General features: G+C 37.2%; 1 protein-coding gene across 1 annotated transcript in view; it reads right to left on the reverse strand.

Moving 5' to 3' along the window:
- Epg5 (ectopic P-granules autophagy protein 5 homolog) overlaps positions 1–12,097 on the reverse strand; it is a 106,478-nt gene that overhangs the window by 65,604 nt on the left and 28,777 nt on the right. The window contains exons 8-14 of the mRNA XM_042675092.1: positions 11,215–11,329; positions 10,730–10,880; positions 7,932–8,087; positions 6,984–7,141; positions 2,793–2,947; positions 1,097–1,237; positions 296–460 (exon numbers count right to left, since the gene is read on the reverse strand). Coding sequence (XP_042531026.1) covers positions 296–460; positions 1,097–1,237; positions 2,793–2,947; positions 6,984–7,141; positions 7,932–8,087; positions 10,730–10,880; positions 11,215–11,329 — 1,041 coding nt within the window. The remainder of the gene's footprint in view (positions 1–295; positions 461–1,096; positions 1,238–2,792; positions 2,948–6,983; positions 7,142–7,931; positions 8,088–10,729; positions 10,881–11,214; positions 11,330–12,097) is intronic.

Here is a 12,097-nt window from a genome sequence, read left to right on the forward strand (position 1 = left end):
GAAGGGAAATAACAAAATGCTGAAATAAGGATATAGGTTGACCCACTGTAACAATGAGATGTACAAGACACTATGAAAAACTTTACAACTTCGTGGGAGGGGAGGATTTAGGGAGGTAGGGAGGGAAGGGAAACTCAAAGGAAGAAATAACAACGCTCTATAGGAAATGTACTCATTACCTTACTCATGTAACTATAACCCCTCTGTACAGTATTATTACAATAAAAAAATATACAAAAAAAGAAATTGATGCATGTAGAATCACCAGTTGCTTGGGAATGATTTTATGACATACCTGTTCAGCAAATCCCCAATTCAGTCCTTCTAAAATAACACAGGCCAGTTTATTCTTCACAGCTGTGAGGTTGTAATTCAATAACCAGTCTCGAATTACAGCTATCTCAGAGGCAGAAGGTCGCCAAAGATACAAAGGCAATTCTTTAAACAAGTATAAAGAAACCTTATTTAAAGGAAAACAGTAATAATTAAAATTCAGGACTGACTTGCACAAGTCTGTATTACGACAGTACATGAGTAAACTGTTGGCAAAAAATTTTCTCCAAAATTTTTAAGCAAGTGAAATGGAACTCATGGATAAAAAAAATCAAATAGTTATTAAAACTGATGTATCACCAAAAGCACACATAGCATTCCTCTTGTAAAGGCCAGTATTTTTTTTTTTTTTTTGGCAGTCATAGGGCTTGAACTCAGGCCCTGGGTGTTATCCCTGAGCTCTTTTGCTCAAGGCTAGTGCTCTACCACTTTGAACCACAACTCCAGTTTTAGTTTTTGAGTGGCTAATTTGAGATAAGAGTCTCATAGGGACTTTTCTGCATGGGCTGGTTATTGAAGGAGGTAGGAAAGCCAATTCTGAGATACGATAATAGCAGTCAAAGATCTTTATAACCGGCATCTAATCCCAAATTAGCATGATATGTGGCTGAGGGTCAGGCACTTAGTAAATGTTAATTCTTTTCATCCTGTTGTGCTCTTAAATGGCACAGTTTTCCTCCACAGTTGTTCTTCCTATTTTTGCCACTGCTCCATTACTTCATGTAAAAAAGTATCAAAGGTAACAAATGGTTGATGTTCTTACCATTCCAACCTGATCAATGGTCTCTTGAACTCTATCCAACAGTACAGAAATTATGTCAGGGTGAACAGCTGTGATGGCTCCCAAAAGCTCTCGACCAACCTTTGAGAAAGTCTCTCTGGTAGACAGGGTAACATAAGATACCTAAGTGAAGAGTAGGGGAGCAGAGATGATGATATCAATTATCAATCAAAATATATGTCCATAGTTCTATCAAGAAAAGCAAGAAACGTATCTCATAAGCTGCCTCAGTTTATGTTCAAAAAGATGTCTGAACTTCAGACAGCAAACTACCCTAAACTATAAGGGAGGAGCAGAGAGAATACTGGAAAATGGCAACTCTTGAATTTAAGTGCTAGATTCAAAAAGCATGTCTAATCCTAGCTACTTAGGAGGCTGAGATATGAGGAGCGTGGTTCAAAGCCAATCAGGGCTGGAAAGTCCATGAGATTCTTATCTCCCATTAACCAACAGAAAGCCAGAAGTGGCACTATGGCTCAAAGTGGTAGAGCACTTTCATCTAGAGTGAAAGAACTCAGGGACAGCACCCAAGCCCAGATTTCAAGACCCATGACTGAAAAAAAGAAAAAGTGTGTCTTCACAGGGCACCATGGCTCATGACTGTAATCCCAGCTACTAGAAAGGCAAAGATCATGAGGGTTGTAGTTCCAGGCCAAGAGTTAATAAGACTCCATTTACATCAAGAAGATGGGCAAGAGAGTACACACTTGAAGGAGGATCAATTTCCAATTCCAGCCCCACGCAAAAAGGTGAGGCCCTGTCTAAAATATAACTAAAGCAAACCAGGGCTGGTGCATGACTCAACTGGTAGAAAGCCTGCTTAGTAAGTGCAAAACCCTGAGCTCAAATCCCACTACTACAAAAATAAGTATATTCTAGTAAAGCTCAGTGGCACATAGATTTAGTCCCAGCTACTTAAGATGCTAAGGTAGGTGGTTGCTGGAGTGCAGTTCAAGACCAGGCTGAGCAACAGCAGGATCCTACTTCAAAAAGAAAAAGTATATCCCAAAGTTTTCATTAGCAATAAACAGTCTTTTCAGTGTCAAAACTTTTACATAAGAGTAATCAGAGGAAAATATTGCTTCAACTACATATATATAAGGTCAAAATTAATTTTTTGAGGGGGCAGTACTGGGGATTATAAAGTCAGTACTTCTTGCTTGCTAGATAAATACTCTCCCATTTAACCATTCCCCAGGTCCTTTTACTTTCAGTTTGCTTTTCATATAGGATCTCCTGCTTTTCCTTGGTCTGTGTTATATCTCAACCCTATCTCCTCCACCTCCTTAGTAGTTAGAATTTAGAGGCATGTTCCACCACACTCAGTCCTGTACTGAGTGAAAGATAGATAGATAGATAGATAGATTTTTTTTTGGTCAATCATGGGCTTGAATTCTGGGCCTGGGCACTGTCCCTCAGCTCTTCAAATCAAGCCAGTGCTCTAACACTTAAGCCACAGCACCACTTCTGGTTTCTGGTGGTAACTGGAGATAAGAGTGTCACGGACGTTCCTTCCCAGGCTAGCTTTGAGCCTTGATACTCAGATCTCAGCCTCCTGAGTAGCTAGGATGATAGGCATGAGCCACCAGTGTGAGGCATGATATTTTTAAAAGCAATTCCACAAGAATCAAGGAAGGACAGCTTAAAAGAAAACCTTTTTAAAACTTCTTATACTCACCTCATATATCTCCAGAACAATAATTTTTATGAAGTCTTCATCCACGTTGTTTCTTCTGGCCTGAGCCATCTGAGCAAAGGTAGTCAGAAGGCAAATCTCTTCTGAGCTATTCATTGAAGAAAGACATTTCTCAAACTTTTCAAAATGCTCTGGGTCTGCAAATTCATACCATGAAAATTGAAGTAGAGAAAGAATAAATGTATATACTTTGATTACTCTTACAAAAAGAAAAGAGGATATAAAATTTTAAAATACTTGTAAAATATTGAGAAATAAAAGGTCTTTCTTAGGTTCAAAATGGATTCCTAAGGATTTCAGTAAGCTGGACCAGGTGGGTCCTAAAATTCCAATCAAATCTAAATAGAATTTAACCTTAGGGGAGTAGGTTAATATTCATAAGCCTTATATGTCTTAAAAGGTTAAGACTAACAACAAGTCAATGGTGAAGAACTTTGTCATAGTAGTACTTTACATGCACTATTACTGTCATTAGGTGTTACCTTCAAGGCAGGACTAGTGATTTCACAAATTTACTTGATTGTAATTGATTCCAATTTTTTGACTGTCATCTGTAGAAATGCAGACACTACTAATACAACACCAATATGAGCAAACCACCAAACACAAATAAGGAATTTCAAATAAGATTGGCCAACAAATAAAATTAGAGATAAGAAATTTGTTATACTCATGTGTGAGGTAATGATGAATATTATAGACAGTATATAGTTAATATTTCTTAGTTCTCTCAGAGGATGCTGTATGAGCATTATTACATTTTGCCACCAGGCAACAGTTTGGGCAAACAACTTTGCAATTCAAGACATTGAAAAAGGAAAAATTTACAAACAGAAGGGGAGGGAGGACCAATTAAAACAATGTAGTCCCCTAATGGACCTTTTCACAGTAAGAAAGCAACAAGCCAACAATTCTTTTCACATGTTTATACATTTGAGAAATCAAAAGAAGTCCAGCAAATTTCCTAAACTTTCAAATAACTTCATGGGGCAAGTACCAATCCAATTTTCATTTCCCATTCCCAAATTGGCTTTATAATGGAAATTATTACACAGGGCATTCTCAGCAAAATGAACATTGGAATTATCATTCTAACTTAAAGTATTATAAAGTACACATCAAGGGAAAGGCTATATATTTTAAATAGTTCTTTGAAAAAGAACAAATAGGAAAGAAAAGTAACTTTCTAAGCACATTTCTACTTGCATCAAACTTTATGACTACTAGTGGTCAGAATACTGATCCTACTAGAAACAAACAAACAAAAGAAACCAAATAAGAACAGGCTGATTTTTGCTGAGTACGGTGGTAAACACCTATAGAAGCTGAGAAGGAAGAATAATATGAGCCTAGGTGACCCATATTAAAAAAAAAAAAATGAGTTGGATGCCCCATAACCTATGCTACATGGAGCTGTGAGATTAGAAGAATCAAGGCCAGCCCAAAGGAACTCCACTCTTCAACAGTTGGGTGCAGAGGTGTGCATCTAACATCCTAGCTATGTGGAAAGCTTAAAATGGAAGGATCATGGTTCAAGGCCACTCTGGACAGAAAAATCTGTGAAAATCCAGTTCAACAAAAAAGCTGTATGTAATGGCACATGCTTGTCACCCCAGTTATAGTGGGGAAGTTTAAAACAGGAAGATAATGGTCCAGTAACAAACCTGAGAAGGAAACGAAATCCCATCTCAAAAACAACCAGTGCAAAAAAGGGCTGGAGGTTTGGCTCAGTGATAAGAGCACCTTGCCAAGCAAATGCAAGAACTAAATTCAAACTTCAGTACACACACACACACACACACACACACACACACGCGCGCGCGCACACAGAGTGAAAAAAACAGGCTATTTTTTAACACTCTCTGCTGTAATTCTGCTAGTGAAGATGTTAAATATGTAAAATTCTCCTTGATTTTTACTGTGATTTCAGGTCTACATTGCCCCTATTACAAGAGATAAATAAGAATTGTCTAAAACAAGAACTTTTAGGGCTAAGGGTATGGCTCAAGTGAAAGAGCAACCTGCCTAGCAAGCACTGTTTAGCCTTCACTATTAATTTGTAAAGTAGGCTTTGCATACAACCATGATTTATTTTTGGGGTTTTTTTCCCCTTTCTAGATATGTCTTCACTTTTCTCTCTGCTTTTTGTTTTCTGGTGTTATACATGTGAATCTACTCTGTGTTTGTATGTGTGTGTATATGTGTGTGTGTGTGTGCGTGCGTGCGTGCGTGCACACCAGTCCTGAAGCTTGACCAATTCAGGGCCTGGGCTCTGTCCATGAGCTTTTGTGCTTCAGGCTAGTTCTCTACCACCGGATGCATAGCTCCACTTTTGGATTTTTTGGTGTTTAACTAGAGATAAGAATCTCACAAACTGCTGCCTGAGCTGGCTTCAAGCCATAATCCTCAAATCTCAGCCTCCTGAGTAGCTAGGATCACAGGCATGAGCCACTGGCACTCAGCTAGTGAATGCACTTTTGTCTATTATTCTTTTTCTTCTGGACTTCCTTATATTTTATAAAATGCTTCTACACTAATCTGGGAGAGATATTCATCAGTACTTCAAGAAAACAATTCTGGTATTTGTTAAACATGGACAAAAACCTTAGACTTTTACAAGCACAATAAAAAAAAAAAAATCAAGCCTTCCAACACAATTTGAGATAGCCAATCTATCTAGGAGAATTTGTCTCATAATAAAACATTTGAAAAGTACAACTAGCTATTTATAGGTTTTTAACTTATGTTAATATATTGATATGTCTTCTATCAGGTGGGTTTTTTGTTATCTTTTGTATTTTATTATTTTCTGATTTTGGTGGTACTATGGATTGAACTCAGGGTTTCTATGCATTTACTAGGTAAGCATTCTATAAGATTTCTTTTTTAATAATTATTAAATTATAATAATCATAGATCTAATTAAATAGGCTGAGTATTTTTTATTAACATTAAAGCATAAAAAAAAATACCACTGGGCACTTGTAATAACACCTGTAATCCTAGCTACTCAGAAGGCTGAGATCTGAGGATTGCAGATCAAAGCCAGCCCAAGCAGAAAAGTTCCCATGAGACTTTTATCTCCAATAAACTACTCAAAAAAGCAGGAAGTGACACTGTGGCTCAAATGGTAGAGTGCTAGACTTGAGCACAAAGAGGCTCAAGGACAGTGCCCTGAGTTCAAGCCTCAGGACAAGCAAAACTAATTAATAATAATAATAATAAAACCCTGGAATTTGGTTTTGATACATTAAAACTTACTCAGCTCTTTACCAAAATTAGTTTTTGAAGTGTATATGTTTACTTCTTCATAAAAACAATACATCTAAAAAAACTCATATTTTCCACTTGGAAAAAATATAGATAGATAGATAGATAGATATAGATATATATTGTAAAAAAAAAAAAAAGAAGAAGAAGAAGAAGAAACAACAGTAAGAGGGAATGGGCACCAGTAAGAGGGTACTAACAAAAAGGGTAAACGAGAATGAATATGGTCCACATGGTTTATTTGTATGTATTAAAATAGAAGAGTGAAATTATTTTAAGAAGAAGGAATGAGGTTGGAGAGAGTGGTAAAGGCTAATAAAGCTGATGGAGATACAGTGTATACATGTATGGAAACTTCAGAATGAACCCTCACACACATGTGTATAATAAATGTATGCAAATTAATTCATTACACAATTAAAAGTTAAAATGTATTAAAAATTAAATAATAGTAGAACTAGCCACAAAACCTTAACAAATTTTCAGATAATATGATAGTCTGACTAGAATAATTTTACACATGCAAATAAATGATTCTTTTTTTTTGGTCCCATCATGGAGCCTGAACTCTGGGCCTGGGCACTGTCCCTCAGCTCTTCAGCTCAAGGCTAGCGCTCTACCACTTGAGCCACAGCACCACTTCTGGCTTTTTTCTTTTGCTTATGTGGTGCTGAGGAATCGAACCCAGGGCCTCATGCATGCAAGGCAAGTGCTCTACCACTGAGCCACCTTCCCAGCCCCAACAAATAAATGATTCTTAAGAGTAAGACTAGTGTGTTTATAAATCACTGTCCAAAGAAAAACATTCTCTTAATCCTTCTACAAGCAGAAGGAATAAGTCCATGGCAGAGAGGTGCATGAAGGCAGTGAACAACAAAGCTGCCTAACCAAGAAAGGTCTTACCTTGGAGCTGCCTCTTACACTCTGCTGGGTGGAGGGCAGAGCATAGCTGCTGCAGGTTCTCATTCTCCACCTGGTGCATGAGAAAGAATAGCTTCCACAGCATCTGGACTGACAGTGTCCCAAAGGGCATTTCAGACATAAACAGCCAAATGCCTAGTCTTCACATTTTAAAAAGAAAAGGGTAATTTGATACATTAATCAGCTTTCAGCACTAGATTTGTTTCTACTTCCTTAGTAGAAACACTTCTCACATAAAAATTCCTAAAGCACATTGCTACAACTCCTCTAACATGCTTCAATCACAACAACAAACACTAGTGAATATTTAGTCTATGTCAGGTACTCTTCTAATTGTCATTTCATATATACATATTAGTCATATATACACATACGTTACATTTATATATACATATATATGATATACACAGTATCACTTCCCAAAATGCTTGAGACAAGAATTATCTCAGATTTGGGGTTCTTCTTTCAAATTTAGAATATGGACACAGTAAAGTTACAAAACCATGCTTCTGCCTTTACCATTTATATATATATAATATTCTAGCAGCACAGACAGAATAATCACAAGACAGAATTTATACAGCCAAGACAGAGATCCTATACTTCAAACCCTTTTAGTAAGACAACTTTATCATGAAACCATGAAATTATCTGTACCAAGTACTGAGTTTCCCTATAAGTTCAGAGATGGCAAAACTGAAGCATCAGAAATATTTTAAGGCAGAAAAGAAATTTGAAAAAGAAATAATTTCTACCAAGGCAGGATACACTACAGATATGAAAACTAAGGCCCAGAATGCTCCCAAGATAAGAAATAGATAAAATACACAAAGACATTACTGTATACATCTACATTAGACAATGGTTTTCACTCTAAGCTTTCCTCCTTCCTTCAAGGAAATTCTCATCAATTATCCTCTTATTTCTTACCTTTTGGCTTTCAGCACATGTAGGACAGCTCGCAAAAACAGCTCATCAAATTCAATCTGCAGTTTCTCCATGGAGTAGGGCTGCAGGACCAATTCCAAACCTCTATTATGGCTCACAAATTGTGCCCAGTGGTCACTCACATAACCAAGGGTCATCCTGAACACAAAGACAATATAACACTTTCCAACTACTCTCATTCAGTATCAGCAAGTTTATATTACATTTTAAGTATTAATGCACTCCATCTATAGTTACTATTATCTTCTGGGTTCTGAAGGTAATGTGATGAGGAAAATGAAAACTTATTCTCCTGAAGCTAATACTTAGTGGAAGGCAAATAGACAACAAAACCAAGTAATCTGTCATGAAGTTATCACTGACAATGAGAAAAATAAGAGCAGAGGGGGAAATATAAAGAGGTCTGAAGATGGGAAAGGTAGACAGAGGTAAGAAGGATAGTTGGGAGTAGCGGAGACTTCACTGATGAGGAATATGCAAAATTGTGCTTGAAGAAATATATGGAAAATTATGCTGCAACTGGAATGTATAAGAAAAATCTATGATGGATGCAAAGAAAAGTAAAATAATTATAATATACTATAATAGTGATACACCTAAGCATTTACCAAGTAATTTAAAGAGTAAATAGTAACAACATCTTTAGACTAAGATAAAAAAGCCCAGTCCTGGCACATGGTAAGCATGTTGTACATCATACATGTGCTGAAGGACAAATTTTATTCATTGCCTTATTAATCAAGAAGCTTAAGAAAGCAAATGTCTATGTTGACTTCTGCTAATAAAAAGTAGACAGGCTCTTAGCTTTCAAAAAATTATTCTCGCCAGGCGCTGGTGGCTCACGCCTGTAATCCTAGCTACTCAGGAGGCTGAGATCTGAGGATCGCGGTTCAAAGCCAGCCCGGGCAGGAGAGACCGTGAGACTCCTATCTCCAATAAACCACCAGAAAACCGGAAGTGGCACTGTAGCTCAAGTGGTAGAGCGCTCGCCTTGAGCTGAAGAGCTGAAGGACAGCGCCCAGGCCCAGAGTTCAAGCCCCACGGCCAACCAAAAAAAAAAAAAAAAATTATTCTCCAAGTTACCAGCCATCCTTCCTCCCACAATCTCCCTTTCCTTGCCCTCAACCAAGACTTACTGTAAACCTTAGAAGGGACCCTCAGCCTCTGTAATAAGTTTTCCTGGCTTTATAAAACTACTATAAAATGGACTGGGAATGTGGCTCAGTGGTAGAGTGCTTGCCTCACATGCATGAAGCCCTGGGTTCAATTCCTCAGTGCCACATACTCAGAAAAAGCTGGAAGTGGCGCTGTGGCTCAAGTGGTAGAGCACTAGCCTTGAGCAAAAGAAGCTGAGGGGCAGGGCCCAGGGCCTGAAGACTGGCAAAAAAAAAAAAAAACTACAGAAACATTTTGAATGGCAACACTTTCATACAACTTCTTCTTTTTTAATAAAGATTTTTATTTTTATTGTCAGTCATGGGGCCTGAATTCTGAGCCTGGGCGCTGTCCCTCAGCTCTTCAGCTCAAGGCTAGCACTCTACCACTTGAGCCACAGCTCCACTTCTGTTTTATCTGCTTATGTGGTGCTGAGGAATGGAACCCAGGACCTCATGCATGCAAGGCAAGCACTCTACCACTGAGCCACCTTCCCAGCCCTGATACAACTTCTTAAAGGTAATAAAAATAGAATTTTAAACCTTTAGAAACATTGATGTCAGTATAATTTGTGGAGGGGAAGGGGAAAAAACAAATCGTTTAAATAGGGATACAGGTGGACCCATTGCAACAATGTGATGTACGAGTCGTTGTTATGTCGAAAAACGAACTTCACAACTTTGGTGCGTGGGGGGGGGGGGGGGGTAAGTGGGGGATTGGGTGGGAGGGGGGCGGGGAGAGGATGGGAAGGGGAAACAAAGGAGGAGGCTACAATGCTTGATAAGAAATGTACTCATTATCTTGCCCATGTAATTGTAACCCCTCTGTACAGTATTTTCACAATAAAAAAATAAAAATTAATTTAAAAAATATATTAAAAAAAAATAAATAAAACTATAGAAACATATCTAAAGTAAAAAACTAAAATCAACTTTTTTAAAACAAATGTGGTAATGGGGAAATTTTTGTAGTTTTAGAGTTTTTGTGGTTTCTACTGCTGTACTTGAGGAAAGAGGTTAGGAAATAATAACTTATTTTGAGGCTATAGAGAATAATCCAGTAAAGACACTTGACGCAAAAAGAGGATATAAAATTATTTTTTTAAAGCAGTACATATCAAAATTTAGGACACTTAATAAGACCATTAATTCACTTTTCACTTAGATACTCAATAATGCTTTCCCATTCAAAGAAAAATCACCACTGATTTAAATCTCTGAAATTTTAAACATAGGATGAGAACAAAAACAAAGAATGATATTAAGGAGTTATTGTCAACTTCCCACAGCTCAATGGCAATTTGAAGGCAAAACTAGAAGAGTGACAAGAAGAGAGAACAAAGGAAGCAGAAAGAGCCTGCGCTGTTCTTGACCCTTGTCTCAGCCCAAATGTAACCCAGTAGAAGTTGGAAGATCAGGACTGCAAGATCAACCATCTAATAAATGAGATTAAATTTGGAATCAATAAAATATTTAGACTGGAACCATTTACAAAATTCCCACTTGTTAAATAAAAGAAAAAAACTCAGTAAGACCTGATGTATAAAACACCCATCATGCCATTTATCCAGAATCTGTCTGAACACAATAAAATTAGGCAGATCAATGTACCAATAGCAGTGTTACCTGATCATGAAACCAATCCTCTTTACAAACTGTCTATAACGGGCTCTGTTAAAGGTTTCTAATCCCACAGCCAGAAGTTCCACTAATGAGTTGGCAAAAGCAAAAATTTTCATCATCTCTTGAGGTCTTGTTGTTTCAGGAAAATAATCACCTAGAAGTCAATCAGATAAAAGGAAAAAATTATAATTGCTATGAAAAGACAGTGAAGGCGACAGGTATAAATATATTAATGGAAAACAAAGCAAGGATGTAAGTAATTAACAGTCTCATTACTCTGGCCCTTATATTAACATGAAATGGGAAGCTACTTAGCCTTCCCACAGTTAAGTACTAGGTAGGAAATGGCCAGCACAAAAAAAGAAAGTCTAGAATAGGAAGGTTCAGGAAAATCTAAATCAGGATTCCACCCAAAAGGCAAATGTGATGTTTCCTATGTACAGCTTGCCACTACTATACTTGATTTATGACAAAAGAAATCAACCTACCTTTTCCTTTAAACCCAAGAAGATGCTGAAAGAGTTCATGAAATGGAAACTGTGACAAAAGGATGACCAAGTCATCTTCATTTAGGAGAATCCAACTGGTCTCAGGGTCTTCATCCTAAGGTAAAAGAGTGTCAAGTCATGTCAGCTGACTGGATCGATCAACTATGGTCTAGTTACTACTGCTAAATTATCCCAAGATTCAATGAAAGACATAAAATCCTCAAAAGTTCTCAAAACTTTTTAGCTTCAGTTCCTTAGCCAGTAAATCTTCTAAAATTGCAAACATAATTTTATATGTATCTGAATAATGGCCAGTCTTCAAGTCTGAAACAACTCTTATTAAATTTCCATCCCAAGGAAGATAGGAAAAAAGATAATTTTGATTAGGGACCTTACCTAACAGCTCAGTGCTCTGATGACAGCTAAAGAACCATGTATAGATGGCACAATTCTCTTCCTCTAAAATCAAAGTCAACTGCAGTGCTCAACAGACTTCTGAGGAAGTAATTACCATTTACTACAGATGCCTTAAGTTTGGCTGTCAACTAGTGCTGATGAAGCAGAACAAACATAACAGTGATCACACACAAAGCCCATGTATGTAAGGGAATGTCTTTGGTGTCTCCTTGCTTGATATGAAGCCCTAAAGTGACCTTAGAAACCAAGCTGAGATATACTACATTAAAAAGGATGCAAAATGGAATATAGAATATATTGGAAAATGGAATATACTGTCTCAGCTTCAACAAGGAGTAATGCAATTCATTCTTAATTTCATCAATCCATTTTCTTAACTTTTTAATTAACACATATTAATAGTACAGAGAATTTCATTGCACATTTTGAACAAATTCATCCCTCTACTATATTTCTTTACCCTCTC

The sequence above is a fragment of the Dipodomys spectabilis genome, unplaced genomic scaffold, assembly GCF_019054845.1.
Source record: "Dipodomys spectabilis isolate Male_0828 unplaced genomic scaffold, ASM1905484v1 ptg000024l, whole genome shotgun sequence".
Classification (NCBI taxonomy): domain Eukaryota; kingdom Metazoa; phylum Chordata; class Mammalia; order Rodentia; family Heteromyidae; genus Dipodomys; species Dipodomys spectabilis.